General features: G+C 43.7%; 1 protein-coding gene across 1 annotated transcript in view; it reads right to left on the bottom strand.

Moving 5' to 3' along the window:
• The window catches only part of eml5 (EMAP like 5), a 62,575-nt gene that overhangs the window by 41,165 nt on the left and 1,898 nt on the right, over positions 1-19,512 (bottom strand). Inside the window, exons 2-4 of the mRNA XM_083791321.1 lie at positions 6,053-6,212; positions 2,648-2,746; positions 485-553 (exon numbers count right to left, since the gene is read on the bottom strand). Coding sequence (XP_083647447.1) covers positions 485-553; positions 2,648-2,746; positions 6,053-6,212 — 328 coding nt within the window. The remainder of the gene's footprint in view (positions 1-484; positions 554-2,647; positions 2,747-6,052; positions 6,213-19,512) is intronic.

Genomic DNA, 19,512 nt, shown 5'->3' with positions numbered 1-19,512 from the left:
AAAAACAACCATGCTGTTTTCGTGCTCATACCCAGACACCCAGCCAGCCAGCTACCCAGCCACACACATAGCTCCGTAAGGAAGTGGTTGCACCACTCAAAAATGTGAAACTTTAAATGTTTCTGAGTCACTGTCTGGCCTACTTAAGAGTATAGGGGCTAAAAAGCTTTACTCTGAAGTTGAATATATATTTTTTAAAGGCTTTGAAACTGTCGTACCGACGATGAAGAGAGCACAGATGAAAGCTTGGCAGTTCTTGCAGATCCTAATGTGTTTTCAGATATTAAGGAGCAAAAGGAGTCTGCCCCCGCACGCATGCATGGCGCGAGCACACACACACACCGCGCGGCACACACACACACACACACACACACACACACACACACACACACACACACACACACACACACACACACACACACACACACACACATCACACATCAAAACATACAGTATATGAGATAGAAACAGGAAGTAGCTGTACCTTGATATGTTTGACACCACAGCTGACAAGCTTGCTTGGCTGGTACAAATCCCATGATATGTCAAATATCTGTTGAAGAGATAATTGATAATTCATTGAGTCATCACAAAATACATAACTGGTGTACAGATTAGTGTTGCCAACCATCTTTTAATACATAATCTAAAATACATAACTGGTGTACAGATTAGTGTTGCCAACCATCTCTTGAAATTCAAGGAAACTAAAAGAAGTGTCCCTTCTTGAACTGATAAGGCTATGGCACACATTTTGCTCTTATTTTGGGGAATCAATCAATGACACACATACAAGTTCAAACAGCTCATATACGCATACATAATGTATCATGTATGCAAGTTGTATACCGGTAATACAGGTAGTTAACAACTTAAATTCTCTAGAGTTGTCTCTGTACTTGGACTGTCAACACCAACGTGTCAGTACAGTACAGTACAGTACAGTACAGTACAGTACAGTACAGTACAGTACAGTACAGTACAGTACAGTACAGTACAGTACAGTACAGTACAGTACAGTACAGTACAGTACAGTACAGTACAACACGTCGCAACTTGCAAGTTCTTTGTAAATTTGTATAGTAGATCTGCTAGTTTTTTGGCTAATGTTCCCTCCAGCATAATTAATGAATGCTGTGATGCAAGTGCTTAATAAACAATTTACTCATTTTATAAACAAAAAATGTACTGTACATAGAGTGCAATATCATCTTTTTCTGGGCGTCTCTTATTTTACTTGGAGGGACGCCGGACCGGGTGTCCTTCCAAAATTTGAATTTCAGGTAGCTGACAACCTCAGTACAGAATAACCAGATATTCCCCTTGAATCGTGTTTAAAGCTGTTGTGTCCCTGCTCAGGGACACAACATTGGGCAAGCTGAGGATCAAACCTTTCTAAAATAAACTCCTCGGTTCCGAAACTTAACTTTGGTTGATTATTTCTCCCCTTCAATATCACCAATTGGTATTGTAATTCATATTGTTGTTATTAGTCACCTTTACAACAATGTATATATAACTTGTAAGGATCGTGCAATCGTGGAATGAGCAACACATCTAAACGTGTGGGTAGCGCTTCCCAAACAATTGCCAAAATTCCCCAATATGCTTCTGTTGGTACCTGCAGGTGTCACGGTGTGTGACTGGCACCTGCCACACAGACAGAGATCTGTCTTTGGTACCAGGTAGCAAATCTTGCCTCTAAATCTCTGCAAGTGAAGTGAAGCAAAGGAGACATGTGTTGTCTATCAGGTACGGCCGCCTCGTGGTCTGTCTTTGACTTCAGCAGTCTCACATAACTTTTCATAAGTTTAGAAATGGTACCAGTCCAGGGCTGACTCCAAATAATGCTGCCACTCCGAAACGGAACACCGGCTTCCACTTGCCTCATGGGACTTATCCTGAAGGGACAAACGTAGCCTCTTTCCATGGGGGCAGTGTTACTGCATGCACAAGCTCAACAAAGTTGCAGGACCCATGCTTTGGGATTGATTTTTGGGGGGCACTGCCCGCAAGTTTAGTTGTGTTGCTCATTCCGATTCCTCGTTGTAAAGGTGAATGATATAAAATACAATACCAATTAGTATTACTAAAGGGGAGAAATAATCAACTGAAGTTACGTTTCCAAAACCTTTTATTTTTTAGGTATTTGTGTGTGTGTGTGTGTGTGTGTGTGTGTGTGTGTGTGTGTGTGTGTGTGTGTGTGTGTGTGTGTGTGTGTGTGTGTGTGTGTGTGTGTGTGCGCGCGTGCGTGCGTGCGTGCGTGCGTGCGAGCATTCATCCTCTATGATCATGCATAAAGCATGGGGCTGAGCAAGAAAACAACAGCTGCCTGCCTGCGTTTCATCTTTTTTAAATTCCATTTCATTAGCTGGGCGTGTTCCCAGACAGGCCATGGAAAGACCCTGATCAATCAGGTGTAACTTGTTTATACCTCCTTCGGGAAAGGGCTCCATCCTGTATCACTAATTGAGGCGATCGATACAGATGGATCTCAGTCAGGAGTCCTGACTGAGATCCATCTGTATCTGCCTCAGTCCTGACTCAGTGAGTCCTGACTGAGATCCATCTGTATCTGCCTCAGTCCTGACTCCTGACTGAGCTCCATCTGTATCTGCCTCAGTCCTGACTCAGTGAGTGTGTTTACCCTGTCAGTGTGTCCTGGAGCCGCTGCCAGCACCTTCCCTCTTCTCCAGTCCCACACACAGATTGTGTTCTTGGAGTCCAAACCCACAGAGACCAAACACTGTGGGGGCGGGTTTGGGGAAAGAGAAAGAGATACAAGATTAAGACTGGTAGAACAGAAAACATCCTGTATACCAATTAACCGCCATCACACACTGGACATGGTCAACAAACAGTCCAAAAAGTCTACTCTGTAGTGTGATGGTGTCGTAGTGTGATGGCAAGCGACAAACTCCTACTCCTACCTACAAACTCTACAAGCTTGTGAGCTTGTAGATTTGCTCATTTTGAGAATGCTTGACAAATTCAAATTTAAAAATTTGGGAAAATGTTTCAATCTTTCAGAATTTCTGACTATACTGTATATCAACACACAAGGAGGGGAAAAAGCTTAACTACAATTTCCCAAAAGTGGTCAAGCTTTTTCTCCTCTAAGGCCACAATGGTTTGCTTCATAGGCTAATAATGGCTACGGAACAGAACAGTTGTCCAGCCCCTGGCGCTCAAAGTGAGCACATTAAAGTGCTTTTTGTTGGGTGGGGGAGTGAGTAGGCAGCAGTGCAGTGAAGAACAGAAGAGAGGAGTCCTTATGGATATGCATCTGTACTCTGAAGCGTTGCTTTGTTGTTGTAGTGGGTGTCCTCTTTGATTTGCTATTGAATCAATGTTCGGGTAAACAGAGGAGAACCCCTCTACAGTTTGATAAGCCTGTATTTCAATGATGACTAAAGGGCAACTGCATGATGAAACGCAAGGAAACCGTGACAGTCAAGTAAAAGAACGAGTGCTTTTAGGGGTAATTCAGACTGCAATTATAAAGTGCAAGTATAAACCAGGCTTAAAACAGTATTGTATCACCGCTGATATTTGCTCTGAACTAGGCTTTATATGTAAATTAAGTCCAGTGTTGACATGAAAAATAATCTCCTTTTTAGAAGATCTGTGCAAACACCTCTTCTTCATAGGGGGTACAGAGCCGAGTCGGAATGGTGGTGCGTCGGAATAGCGGGCTTCGTATTGCCAGTGTGTAGGATACAACTATACTTGACGCTACTCGACTGTTACTTGCTTGCTTACTTTGTTTTACACTGCACATAGGAATGTATGTCACCATAGCGATGTCCAACCCTCTGCGGAGGAGTGCTGAGCAATGCTAAAGTTAAAGCTAATGACAAAGCAAATGCGGCCTGAGAACAATATCTAGCTCACCTATACAGTCCCGTAAAACTGTTTCCTATAACATTTACGTGAGAAATACGTCGTGCTCCATAATATTGATTTACATTTACATTTATGACTTGTTAGAAGTTTGTAGAAGAGTATTCCGGAGCTTCTATACAGTTATAGGGCAGTCTGTGGTGATTATGCTAGTGACTATTCTCTGACCAAACTAGTCTGTAGTGGATTTTGTTAGGCCTATCACCTCAGCTGGTAACCGGTACATTTGCCTAATTGAAAACTAAAAAGGCAAGTAGATGTTGAATCGAGTGGGCCTGGCCGCTACCATCCAGTGGAAAAGTGACTATAGTGAGTATATGGTACTCTTGGTCACGTTGCAACCCAGCAGCATGCCCTGAGACCTGCAAAATAGATGTCTCAAATATCATCATACTCCTTGACATCGCTTTAATAGACGGAGACCAAACAAGGGATTCCACAAGCCAGTTCTCAATTCATCCCTGACTTTCTTAGAGAGGAGAGACAGGGTGTAAACACAGAGATGCTAAACGAGAGGCGAGTGAGCCTCCGCTGACTTTATACACTGTCACATCCTATCCACATCCCCTGCTCTCTGACCGACCAAGGAAATGCACAGGGTCATTCCCCCTGTCTCCCACTGCTATATACATTAGCTGTGGAGGTACTCGTTGCCAAAAGCTCCTCTGGGTGAAAGATGAGGGTCACGCACAGATATAAACCCAGTGCTGCATCCGTGGAATACTGATGTTTGAGACATGAATATTCCAGGGGGCATGGTGGTGGCACAGTCGGTAGTGCTGTCGCCACACAGATAGAAGAAGGTCCTGGGTTTGTCATCAGTGCTCTAACCCTGGGTGGGGTTGGCAAAAGGGCCTTTCTGTGTGGAGTTTGCATGTTCTCCCCGTATCTCCTAGGGTATGTAGTACCCTCACAAAAAACATGCAGTAATCCTGGTCTCTAAACTGCCTCCCCCTGGCCAGCTGGGACGCTTGATGGAGGGGAAACTGGTTGGAATAACGTGCTCCTTCCATGAGCTATGTCCAACCGGGGAAGCTCCCCCTATCAGGTGAAAAGAAGCAACTTGGACTCCTCATGCATTGAAGGAAGCATGCTTTCCCCAGGTTGGCAGAGGGGGTGTAGAGCCCAGGATTACATTAGATAATTGAAACATGGGTTACAAAATCGTGGGATAAAAATTATAAAAAAAAAGAGACATGAATATTCCAAGCAAATATCAGGTAGAGAAACTGTTTACATAACATAAGCCATATACTGTATGACAGGAAATGATTTAGACAGGAAAGGTCTAAATAATGAAGTGCCCCACAATAAACAGTCACACAGGTACACTCCGATCCTGTACTGACCGAGAGCAGTCTATTAATGTACTTCAAAGTCAAACTGCACACACATACAATTTGACTCATGAACATGAAGGACAGATACGTGAAGGATAACGTCTGTGCTCAAGTGTGTCATTCCCTTGAGGGGGATTAACATAATTCTATTTGATGGTGAAAACAATCTCGGAATTTCAAATGTCTTTGTTTCTAATCTACCCAGGCTCACCGGCTCTGGCTGTCACTATGCCTTGATACAGCTAAGTGCTGTCCAACTCAGTGAGACAATAGATGACAGACATTGCAGCTGACTCTTTCAAAGTTGAATCTCTGAAGCGGGGTAATGCCTGTGTGCAGCTGTCTGGCTAATACTGCTGGAATAATCACAGATGCCTCATTTGGAAATTCAGCCCAGCAGGCAAGCTCCAATCACCAGCCATAGCTACTGAGTGGAGCTAATGGTAACTGCTGCAGTAATAGCTCAGCTGTGCATTATTACTGAAAATATGTTAACCACTTAAAGTCTTAAACCCTATACACAGAATAGTGAACATAGCCAATCTACAAAGTCCCAGCACATCTCAATATGACATGTAGATCTGCTATTTTTGTAATTGTGAATTTTATTTGTGCCTATGATTCCCAAAATTCCCAAAATAGGGTGTTAGGTTGAAAGTAGTCTTAAGTTGTGCACATGTATCCTCTATAAAGCAGACACTATTACTTTGTCATGTACAAAATCAAAGAAAAGTAAACGCCTCTATAAGAATTACATGAACACGTCAATGTTATGCTAGACAGGAATGCTTGGTTTAGTCGTCACCTACCTGTCCCTCGAGGTCGAATGCCAGGCAGGCGATACCGTGTGTGTGCATGTCCTTGAGAATGGACACGGTCTGCACCGTGTAGGAGTCCCATACGCAGATATAAGGTTCTTTGCCCACCTGTCCAGTGGCCACCAGCACACGCTCCGGATGCAGTGCTAAACTGTACAGAGAGAAAGACAGACGCTATTAATTTAGCTGTAAAATCCCCCCCAAAAAGGGATACCAGTTTGAAACCGTTTAAGTCAAGATACCTCTTTGTCTGTGTGTGTGTGTGTGTGCGCGCGCGCGCGCGCGCGCGCGCGTGTGTGTGTGTGTGTGCGCATGTGTGCGTGTGTGCGTTCATGTGTGTGTGCGCAATTGCGCATGTGTTCATGTGTGCATGCGTGTGTGCGTGCAATGCATGTGCACGTGTGTGTATGGATGGGGTGATACATGTTAACATAACTATGAATAAAAGGGCCAGCTTTATCCCTCGGAGGTGACATGGTTCAGTTAACCTATTCATGCTCAGATAGATTAACGTATTTGCTTCCTCTATGCCCGCTGGCCACTGAAGATGAGGGCTTTACGTACAGGCCACAGACGTTGACGTCACCTACCCAAATTGCACATTGACCTTTATTATACTTTTAAACCTATGTACTTAAAGTATTTTTTTTCTTTTCTTAAATTCATTCCTTCCATCCTTTTTACACTTACAGTTACAATTGCATATACCTGAGCTTGCCTAGCATCACCAGGCATACGATTATTACATAATGCCTCATCCCAGTCCATCTGTACAACTCACCCCCAAGCCCAAACCATACACATCCCTACAGTACAGTACAATGGTTCCCACACTGAGCAACAGCCCGCCGTACAAAGCCTTCCGCCCCCTCCCCCAAACCCAGCAGCTGCCCGCCACGTTCCCGGCAGGGCTGGGTGAATGAATCACTGGGCAATTCTCTTCTACTCTTGCCTTGTCCTGGCCTATATATTATATTTCATGCTGCGACGGACCTCCTTCCATTATAATCAGGCCACCTTTTATGCCAACTGCACTCTGGAATGTTTAATCCTGGCGTGTTTTCAGACAGCAGGCCAGCGTAGAGTTTTTGCGGGCCGGGCCAGGCCGCAGCAACTAGCACGCTGACTCAGATCAGCTCACGAAGACCTGGCATTCACCCACATATGAATCTCACACTCTCTATACACAGCAGAAATCATTGAACTCTTCCACTTCCAATCGCTCAAATACTTTTGTGCATCTCCTTCATACTCCTTCACACATTTCTTACACTTCCCCTTTCTCTCTCCTGTGTCTTTCTCACTTTCAGGTTATAGCGCCATAAAAAAGCCATATTCCCGGCGTCAGGCGTTTATTCTCTCTAAAAATGGCAAACTCATGCAAAATGGCAAACTCACGCTGTGAGCTTGTAGATCGACTATTTTCGGTGCGTGATGCCATCATACGATGAAGTATAAATCAGCCTTAGTGGTCACACCTGCCTCAAAAGTGCCAGTGTGTCATCCTCACCATTCTAGTTTGAACAGATTATTCAAATTGCTATAGCTTGATGATGAGACCTGCAGGGTAATAGGCTTGATAAGAGGGTGTGCGTCTTCTTGGCTCTTACAGGAGAGGTTGACTCTGTATCTCCAGTATCACCCCCTAGCCCTACACCCTTTTGTTTTTCCGCTCCCCTCCCCTTTCTGCGCTGAACACTCCAATCCAACCTCGCAAGATTTCTCTTCTCCCTTATATGAATTATATAATCAAAGCAAAGCAGCTAAATATAGTATTCAGAGGAAGATAATCTGATTAGGACTCTTTTAAATAGCCAGCCAGGCGGTTACCACAAAGCTAAATGCATTTTTATTAGTTCCATCATCTGATCAATGCAACAATTATGCTAGATTGATTGATATCACTAACACTTTATGCTTGTCTTACTGTAAGCATAAGTGAACAAATAAACCCACCCAAGTATAATATTCCAGCCTTTAAGTTGTTAGACTGCAAAAATCTGCATAACATTTTGGTTCTTCATAAAAAGAGACAGAGCATTAGATGTTAAACAGCTCATGACTTTCTACACAATTCAACAGTCATATTGGTTCATGATGTGAACCAAGTATTGGATGGAATTGCATACTGTAGGCACATTAGGACCTATCCTATCCTATGCCTTTTGTGCCTGAGATAAGAAATGTGCAGTCTGTGCCTTTTGGTCAGCTAAAATGAGATGTATCTTTCAATAACATTTCAATGTGTTCCAGCAACTGGTAAATGCCTTAACTCATGCGATACAAGTTGACAAATCTCCTGTTTGAATTAGGCTACAGAATGTTTGGCTACACATTATACACATTTGCTCTGGATACAGATCTAAAATTTGCTTCAGAATACCCCTTAGACATCGCACACTTTACTATCAAAAACCAGGCTCTCCATGTCACCTACATCATACAGTACAGTACAGTACAGTATCAGAAGGCGAATTAAATTCCAAAAGCAGAGTGGCTCAGTTCACAGACTTATTTTTGTGGGGTGCTACCCACTCCTATAGACAGCAATGTGTGTCCCTGGCTGGCTGGTTTGAGCACGGAAATAGCATTTGGTTGACACACACACACACACGCACGCACGCACGCACACACACACACACACGCGCGCGCGCCAGGGAGGAGGGCTTGTACAGTACCGTACCGTACCGTACAGTACTACAGCACGAGTACAGCACAGCACCACACAGTTCAGACGGGTCTGATCTTTGTTCAGTTAACAGGTTTTATTACTAAGGCTAAGAGGTCCTTCCATCTTTAAAATGACATGAAATATAGGGTTTGTATTGTATCCCCAGAAGTCACAAATCTTTTTTCACAGTTCAAATTGGTCCATATACAGTAGAACAGTCCATATACTGTACAGGCCGGGGCTCCCAATCTTTCTATTCCCATGGATCGTCTGACAGTTCATCAAATGTTCCCAGGGTGGGTAGGGTAGGGGGAGGAACACGTGGAAAACTCAGTTAAACAGTAAACACGCTATTAAACATGTGGAGTGACCTGGGTCATTAACTGGGTTACATCAACTTAATGTTACTTGAATGTTTTGACATGAAATAATAATCCCGTACCGTGTAGTGTTTTGTTTCATTAACTTGAGCGTGACAAAATAGGCTATAGCTTGTTACGCTGCTGCAGCTGCTTGCTTAACACACGTGAACGGTAAAGATTACATTTGACTTTCTACTGAGTAGAAGGCGGACTCTGGTCCAATATATATGACCAGATTTAACTGAGAGCCTGCCATCGTGTAACCTCCAGCTATTCACCAGAGGAGAAAAGGTTAATTTATTTTATCCAAAATTAGTTAATAGCACAGGCAGACTCTTCAGTTCACATACTAGAGCATGTCTGAAATAAATATCAGAGCTGAAATTGACGCTTAAACATGTAGCTAGGTGTAATGTTAGTCCACAGAAGTGAACCTTTCAAGCCTGTTTTCTCAACTCTCTGTTTTCTGCAAGACATTACTCTATAAGCCACATCTCCAAAACTGGAGGGTCAAACTGAACAACCAATGTCAATTTGAAGCTATGATTCCCATTTCCCTGCTTTCATATGTGACATGAAAAATCGAATGGCAGCACCTCAGTCAAATTTGGCCACGTATTTCTTCAAGAAACCCCAAATCATCAGATGATATATTATAATTTTGTTAAAACATATTGCACAACTCGCAAACTCTTTCCGATCAAAGCCAGACAATATCAATATCCAAATTGCACGTCTTGCCTCCAGGGACTTTGTGGTACTTATGGTTTGGTATTGTCCAGAAGTAATTGTTTTCCCCCAAGGCCATTTACACTCTAATCTCTGGCAAAAAGACTAAAAAACAGACTATATTACTGCACGTATTTTATTGTTTATACTTGTGTTGTGCAAGACCATGTTGTACTGTTGTACACCAATCACGAGTGGCAATTTAAATGTTATTATAGGCACAGTAGAATGACATATGAATCAAGGCTTTCTATTCTATTCTATTTTAGATTTTGGAACTGCATCACTTCATGTCCATCAGTGGTCATGGAACACTATACCAGGCTCCCCTTTGGTTTTATTGTTAAATCATGATTCTTCATTGGAATGTAGCATACTCTCCTACTGTAACAACAACCAAATAAATGATTGTTCAATGCTGGGAGGACACGCATTGTCAATGTCTGCAAAGACACCAGTGGTAATTCACTGCACTACAGTAAATAAATACAAATGTATTGTTGTAGTCGAGTCCTGTGGGATGGGGAGGGAATGCCTTGTTCATTGTTCTGTGAAATGTGCTCCTCTCTGTATACTAAAATAAAACTCGCTGAGTGTCCCTGGAGAATAAACCCTATTGATTTTCATGACCCCTCTAGCGCAAATCACACAGCATGTGTATCTTTTTATATTTTATTATGGTACCTTATTTTATCTCACTTTAAAGCTTTTTCTGTTGCTTACAATGTGCTAATGCTTAAGTGAATATAAATATACAATACCCCGCCCCAATTCTGGCATTAATAACCTTTCATTGTCCTATTCTTTCATTTTTAGTGCCACTTAGTGAGAGTGCAGGGCTATAATGATGGCAATATCAGTCGATTGAAAGCGCTTTGGTCCGGTTGGGTGTAGCTGGAAGGGCTTTTAGAGTTTATATTAACTGTAAACACTGTCTAAGTCAAGATGATAAAGATATGTGGCCAGAGTCAGTCTGATTTGAACCAGGCACACTTTGTCTGATATTAATGTAAAAATCACACTTGTGTGAAGTGCAGGCCCTCTTATCATCATACGTAACGTCATCGACATACACCATCTCATTCTGGCCAATCACACTTTGCGTCCTCAATTTTGTCTTCAATGTTTGTGTTTACACACTTTTGTCTTCGATGTTTGTGTTTACACAGACCATCAGAGCTGGATTTTTGAGGGGCTAGCACCCCTCAAATATAGATGAGTATTAAGATGATATTATAGATCTAAGCCAGGGTCGATTCACATTCTCCAACACACAGCAGTTATCTTTTTAGTTGCCTACGCTACGGCAGATTATAAAGAGGTAGTGGATTAGGACATTTCTAAAGGTCTGCACACTATAGACTATCTCTACACTAGGCTTCACATCATCGTCATTTGAATCCAGCTGCTAATAATTCACCAGTAGTGTGCACAACTAAAAATAGAATAGCCATAATGAAATTCATCTTTTTAAGGTTAATTTCTGCTTCATTTTTTATAGCCACTCCATCCATGATGTCACAATCCATGAGCCAATTGAAGTAGGCTGATGTGTAGTTGCATGACTGAAGATATAGTCATAATTATAGACCATTTTCAGGCAGATTTGTTGACGTGTGTGTGTGTGTGTGTGTGTGTGTGTGTGTGTGTGTGTGTGTGTGTGTGTGTGTGCATGCTGCAGAGTGTCTTGGCAGCTGAAAGTGTAGGATTGCATAAAGAAGGGGACAAACCTGTCAATTTACCAATGTCTTACAGAGCCCTTCTTATATAATCGGTAGGGTAAGAGTCACATCACGTCGATGCGATCCTGCTGATTGGAAGAGACATACCTACTGCTGGTAACTGTGCTAAAGGACTGAAGGTCCATCAAGTGATTCAAATCATTGCTCAATCAATATTCAATGGGTTTTATCATGCTCTTAACTGTAGTTGGCAAACAGTGATATAACTAGAACTGCACTCTGTCGAGTGCATACTTGCTTGTTGCACACTAGTAGGCCATAAATGGCCAACTAGTGCGCAAGCAGAGCGCGCAAGTCCTTTCGACCGCTGTAAACTGTCAAATCTCAGTATCTCTGTGAAGGAACGTTTGAAATGTATAATTTTTAGATGTAACTATTTGCTACCTACCTACTTTATGCATATAAACACCTAGTATTATTAAGTATGATTCAAGTTTCTATCTATATAAGTTTGGGTGAAGAGCTAGTCATACATATACACACCACGTACTCTGGTCCCAGCAGATCAGGCACAACTTGCTATTTTATTTTTACTGATTATGTATATAGTATACGTATGACTAGCTCTAAATGATGACGTAAGAGATATGGTCATTTGTGGTCGTTTGGTCCCAGCAAAGCAGGCATATACTATATATAGTATACTATATAGTATATAGGCATATACTATATACGTATACATATATACTATATAGAGTGTGTAGTTGTAAGTTGATTAGCGGTATACTGTGGTTACTTTGCGCCAAAAACCGTGAGAGCTGTCCCGCCATTTGATGTTTATGCAAGAAAACAGCAAATCTGTCTCCCAGCAGAACAGGCACAATTTGCTATAGTAAAAAATAAAATAGCAAATTGTGCCTGATCTGCTGGGACCAGAGTACGTGGTGTGTATATGTATGACTAGCTCTTAATGATGACGTAAGAAATATGGTAATTTGTGGTCATTTGGTCCCAGCAAACCAGTCACAGATTTGCTGTTTTCTTGCATAAACATCAAATGGCGGGACAGCTGTCATGGTTTTTGGCGCGCAGTAACCACAGTATACCGCTAATCAACTTACAACTACACACTCTATATAGTATATATGTATACGTATATAGTATATGCCTATATACTATATATATACTATATATATTTCTTACGTCATCATTTACAGCTAGTCATACGTATACTATATACATAATCAGTAAAAATTTAATAGCAAATTGTGCCTGATCTGCTGGGACCAGAGTACGTGGTGTGTATATGTATGACTAGCTCTTAATGATGACGTAAGAAATATGGTCATTTGTGGTCGTTTGGTCCCAGCAAACCAGGCACAGATTTGCTGTTTTCTTGCATAAACATCAAATGGCGGGACAGCTGTCACGGTTTTTGGCGCAAAGTAACCACAGTATACCGCTAATCAACTTACAACTACACACTCTATATAGTATAGTTGGCCATTTATGGCCTACTAGTGTGCAACAAGCAAGTATGCACTCGACAGAGTGCCAGGGGGAGGTAGTTTTAGAGACCAGGATTACGGCATGTTTTTGTGAGGGTATCTACCCTAGGGGACACGAGGAGAACATGCAAACTCCTCACAGAAAGGCCCTATCGCCAACCCCCACCTCGGGTATGGGCACTGATGACGCGGAGGAGGGAACACACCGCCAGTGCCCACAGCGTCCCCAGCGGGAATCGAACCCAGGACCTTCTAGCTGTGAGGCGACAGCACTACCAACTGTGCCACCGTGCCCCTGGATCTGCTGTTCAGGTACTCAGTTCAAGCGCATCAGTCCCAACCATAAGGACTCCGAATCCCCCGTACCTAAACAGTAGATCCAAAATGACAGCTGGTGGAGGAGGGTGAGCAGCAAAAGTTTAGCATACAGCAGCACAGCAGAAAGCAAGCAGGAGGAGGAGTGCAAACCTTCCAGTTTAAATACCCGGTATGAAGATAAATGGTAAATGGTGCATTTATATAGCTTTACAAGCTTTTACAAGCTTTATCCAAGCTTTACAGAGATTGTGCATTACATTCATATATTCACTCACACATTCACACACCGATGCCGGGGGAAACCATGCAAGGCACCAACCTGCACATCAGGAGGAATTAGGGGTTCAGTGTCTTGCTCAAGGACACTTCGACACTAACTCTGGGGGAGCCTGGGTTCGTACTGGGAACCTTTCGGTTTCCATCCGGTCACTCTACCCCTGAGCCACTGCCGAGTGAGTGTGTGACTGGCTGAGTGAATCATGTGAATGAGAGCGTGATGCTGAGGCGGCCCAATAAATGGCCGGCAGCAACTGCACTGAGGTTGAACTGTGTCTATGACAGGCGCGATGCTCATATAGTAGATAAATAGTAGATAGCTAGTAGTACACTACTTTCTTCTCGTTGGTATACCCACACCAGAGTTATTCTAAATCACTGTTTCCCAAAGAGAGGGTCAGGAGTCAGGACCCATACAGTATGTGGGTCTGTTACGACCCCCTGTCTAGGGTAAGGGGAGGTGACATAATAATGAGACAGCTTTCACAAAAGAAGATTTGTTTATTACTCTCCTTTTTTCTCTTTTGACAGAGACAAAAACTTGTCAATTCTTTGTTTGTTCAAAGAAATAATGGCTTCAGGGTGTCTGTTACATTGAAGAAAAACTTACTATCTAAGAAAAGAAAATTACCCCTAACTAAAGTCCCTAACAAACAAAAATACAGTTACTAACCTCACTACACTAACTAACAAAATACAGTAAATGGGATTCAAACAAAACTATCAAACACCCCTACGGGATGGTAAAGCAGGGATTCACATTACATGGGAAATACAAAAGTACAATAAATAACTGACGATCAAAAATAAGAGCAAATACTAAAGGTTACTTAATAACTCATAACTGACATGACACTGGGACAACAAAATAGAACTTACTCAAAGGAACTGAAGACAGACTAACAAAGAAACAGAATAGCAAAAGAAAAATGCAACATGGGTGGAGGACAAGAGGGATGGAGTCTCCTTTGCAGAATTAGCTGTCCCTCACAACAGTCAGGACAGACTGAGCACATTTATAGACAGCAGGGCCATTACCCAGCTGCTGGGAACCAATGAGGAATAAGGGGCAGGTCCAGATAGGACCTGTCATGATTGCAGCCACCTGCTTTCAATTGACCAGTCAAGTCATCAGTACCACACCCATTCTCTACATTCTCCATTCACCTCCATTCATGACCTTAGAGAACACAAAAGGGAAACAATATAACACAGGCCACCAACATTTCCAACTCATCACAATTATTCCCAAATTAACTAAACACAATAATAACTAGAAAAAGTGCCCTTCTGGGCACATGTCTCCACCAGGATTCTTCCTCAGCCTAGTGGGAATATGCATGCACAGTTTCATCGCAATCGGACGCTGCGTTGAGGAGTTGTGGCGATTTGCTACTCCTGAAAACTGTAGGAGCCAATCGTGGCCAATCAGGATGGAATATGAGAAATCAAACAAACCTGTCTTGATCACATGACTATGGAGATCATGTGTACCGATTTGCGTGAAATTTGGATAAAATCTGAAGGAGTAATAATAGAAAATGTGTTTTACATATGTCGGTCTCCTGGTGGCGCTATAAAGAGCAGATGTGAAAAATTCCAGACAAAGGTTTTTCCTTGGCCTCTAGGGAGTTGGCATACAAAGTTATCCACAGATCCGTGCAGTTAGAGGTAAAAACACTTTTCAGCCAGTTATAGCACCACCTTGAGGCTGAGTTGAAATTGTTCATGTGGCATTTCGTCCTCGGCCTAGTGGGAATGTGGGTGCACAATTTCACGGGAATCACGCGATGTGTTCATGATTTGCAGCATTTTGTTTTAAACTGAGCACTCCTGTGAACTTTGGAAGCCAATCAGCCAATCAGGATGGAGTGTGAGAAATCTGAAAGACCTGTTTCGTTGAATGGCTCTAGAGAGACTGTGTACCAATTTGCGTGATGTTTGGACAAAATCTGTAGGTGTACTGTGCAAAAACTTGTTTTGCACAAAGCGGCCTCCTGGTGGCGCTATAACAGGCCGTTCTGGAAAGTTTGGGGCAGAGGTTCATCGTTGGCATCCAGGGAGTGTGTGTGCAAAATTTGGCATCGACCGGGTTAATGGTGGCCGAGATTAGCTACTCACGGACACACACACACACGGACGGACGGACGGACACACACACGGACGGACGGAGTGCAAAACATACTCTCCCCCCATGCCTTCGGCCTGGTGGAGACAACAATACTAATCAGCGGTCCAGTTAGGATATAATTTCTTTTTTGGGTCTTGATAATTCACTAGTCCATAGTAATGTGTAGGAGATGGTCCAATGGGAGCTATAGCCCCTCCTACATACAGCTTTTAGTTACCGTCCACAAACTTCGTCTTAAACCAACAAAATTCCAATTGACAATGAATGGAGAATTTTACGTCAGTGTCTGAGCAAATAGGCATAATGTCTATTTTACGTCATGATGATGTACGATAATAAGAGCGCCCCTCACACATGCCATTGACAATGAATGGCCAGTTTTGAGTGTTTGAGACACAAATTGTCCATCAGGTGCCCCGGCTGGCCAGGGAGAGGCAGTTTTAGAGACCAGGATTACTGCATGGTTTTTTGTGAGGGTACTATACCTACCCTAGGGGACACGGGGAGAACATGCAAACTCTACACAGAAAGGCCCTTTTGCCAACCCCACCTAGGGTATGGGCGCTGATGACGGGTGCTTATCTTTGGTCTGACGTACTAACAGTCCAACACCCTACCCCAAACCTCAACCTAACTCCACGCATGTGTCTTAAGTCTTAACCGGCCACACATGTGTCTTAACCGGCCACACATGTGTCTTAAGCGGCCACGCATGTGTCTTAACCGGCCATGCATGTGTCTTAACCGGCCCATGCATGTGTCTTAACCGGCCACGTGTATCGGGAGCCACGAGTTAGATATAACCAGCCACGTATGTCGGACTGTTGTATGTCGGACTGTTGTATGTCGGACTGTTGCATGTCGGACTGTTGCATGTCGGACTGTTGCATGTCGGACTGCTAGTACGTCAGACCAACAACAGACCACGCTGATGACCAATCTATAAGCCAGGACCTTCTAGCTGTGAGGCGACAGCGCTACTGACTGTGCCACCGTGCCTCCGTAATCGATAATTCTGCACATAAGACGAGCAGGCCATTTTAATATGAGCCCATCTTTATTTCCTGTGTCTGACTGTCTCATTGATAGTATCATAACAAAGCATGTCATAAATCACCCCGGATTAAGGATTACCCAAGTAATGAATGCAAGTACACACGATTTAGAGATGGACGTAAGTAAGATTTAGCTGTATAATACGCAATGACCATGAAGGAAGGCTGACAAGCAGAAATGAAGGAGGAACCTGGAAATTAGATCTCATGAACAAATGAAGAGAAAGGCGAGATACGACTGGGGGCTTGCCTCTATAGGGGTATCATACGATGCCATGTGTTTCACCTGGGAAGATCCCAGCCTCCCCCACACAGCTGCCACCCCCTACAACACACGTATGTAAAACCTGACACCACACCACCAACATCAACATATCCTACGACTTCCTTCAAGATATACTCTTTTTTTTTCTTGGCATGCAAAACAGTTTTGTCCTCAGTGAGTCATATTCAGAATCAGAATGGTCAACAGAATTAATGTCAAATGGTTTGCAGATAATACATTTGTATAAATTCTGAATAGAACGATTGAGGTCCCTACATGCATGTCTTGCATACTGTATCAGTGGGAAATGTATTACCGCCATACGGTATGAGACTTAGATAATGTATGTGGTCTGTACAAACCCCTGAAAGTGTTCAGCGGTAGCCTGAGGTTATTTGAGACCAGACCGGATTGATCAAAGGTACTGTAAACATATTTGTACATACTGTACAAACCAACAAGATGTCAACATGTCATCAACAAGGCATCACAGAGATGTGTACCGCAGGGATGCACATGGGATATAAACAAATCCATGGAGCAGTGCCCTGGCCTGTAGGCCAGGTGTAGCTAATCAGTGTTGCGGTGTACTGCGCTTAATGGTACACCGCAACTATGGCCACGCCCAAGGCACCCTTCCGTGGATTTGTCTATGCGTACTTAACTGACCTGACCGTACAAACAACTATGCTTGACTCCAAGGCACCACACACACACACACACACACACACACACACACACACACACACACACACACACACACACACACACACACACACACACACACACACACACACACACACACACACTAACAATAAAAGTGTAGTTGCACCGCTCAGTTCGCACGGGTGCGAATCTAACTCCCCACCGGTGCTCACATTGAAGAGAGACAGCCGGGGACAGTGATCTGTAGCCGGGGGACAGTGACAGGAGGTATGGGGGACAGTGAGAGGAGGGACGGTGGTCAGTGACAGGAGGTAGGGGACAGTGACAGGCGGGACGGTGGTCATTGACAGGAGGTATGGGGGACAGTGACAGGAGGTATGGGGGACAGTGACAGGAGGTATGGGGGACAGTGACAGGAGGTATGGGGGACAGTGACAGGAGGTATGGGGGACAGTGACAGGAGGTATGGGGGACAGTGACAGGAGGTATGGGGGACAGTGACAGGAGGTATGGGGGACAGTGACAGGAGGTATGGGGGACAGTGACAGGAGGTATGGGGGACAGTGACAGGAGGTATGGGGGACAGTGACAGGAGGTATGGGGGACAGTGACAGGAGGTATGGGGGACAGTGACAGGAGGTATGGGGGACAGTGACAGGAGGTATGGGGGACAGTGACAGGAGGTATGGGGGACAGTGAGAGGAGGGACGGTGGTCAGTGACAGGAGGTATGGGGGACAGTGACAGGAGGTATGGGGACAGTGACAGGAGGGACGGTGGTCAGTGACAGGAGGTATGGGGGACAGTGACAGGAGGGACGGTGGTCAGTGACAGGAGGTATGGGGGACAGTGACAGGAGGTATGGGGGACAGTGAGAGGAGGGACGGTGGTCAGTGACAGGAGGTATGGGGACAGTGACAGGAGGTATGGGGGACAGTGACAGGAGGTATGGGGGACAGTGACAGGAGGTATGGGGGACAGTGACAGGAGGGACGGTGGTCAGTGACAGGAGGTATGGGGGACAGTGACAGGAGGTATGGGGGACAGTGACAGGAGGGACGGTGGTCAGTGACAGGAGGGACGGTGGTCAGTGACAGGAGGGACTAACATCCGAAAGCGAATTAGCTCTATAGCTGGACCAGAGCTAGCATGGTATGCTAATACAAAGATCACTGAACTAGGATATCTGAAAGCAATCATTTTGAGACATGACCCAGTGTAATGTGATGAAAAATATCAATGACACCGACAACGAGATTAATAATGTGGTTCAATTAATAAAAAAGCAATGCATATTCAAATCAAATCTCACTGCGAATTGTCCACGTTCACGTTCCGGTATAATTTCATTTTTATTGTCATCGCAGACCTACACCAACTAATAGGCTAATAATGCACGGACACAGGCGCAGGCATGCCGCATCGTACATTGGTTAATGGGGAGGATTTCAGTGTAATATGTATTTTCTATAGTAATGTAGAATGTATGGATTGGAGTATGCCAATCCGGGTTATTTCACCGTGTTGGGGAGAGACCGGGTTGGTAATTGACTAAAGACTGACTTAAGACAGCTTGACTGAGTTGAATGAATTGAATTTGAGGGTTTCTTGGTATGTAGTCATGTTTTAATCCATATTTCAATAGTAATCTAGTTCTGGTAATCCCTTAAACCAGTTTTGTGCTAGTTACAATTTAGGCATTTAGCAGACACTCTTATACATTAAAGAGTGACTAACAAGTAGCCTACTTAGTATCAGGATGCTTATCGCATAGCCTGGAGGGATGATG

This window comes from Protomyctophum parallelum (genome assembly GCF_964188405.1).
Source record: "Protomyctophum parallelum genome assembly, chromosome: 20".
Taxonomy (NCBI): Eukaryota; Metazoa; Chordata; class Actinopteri; order Myctophiformes; family Myctophidae; genus Protomyctophum; species Protomyctophum parallelum.
This window is presented reverse-complemented; position numbering and strand designations above follow the sequence as displayed.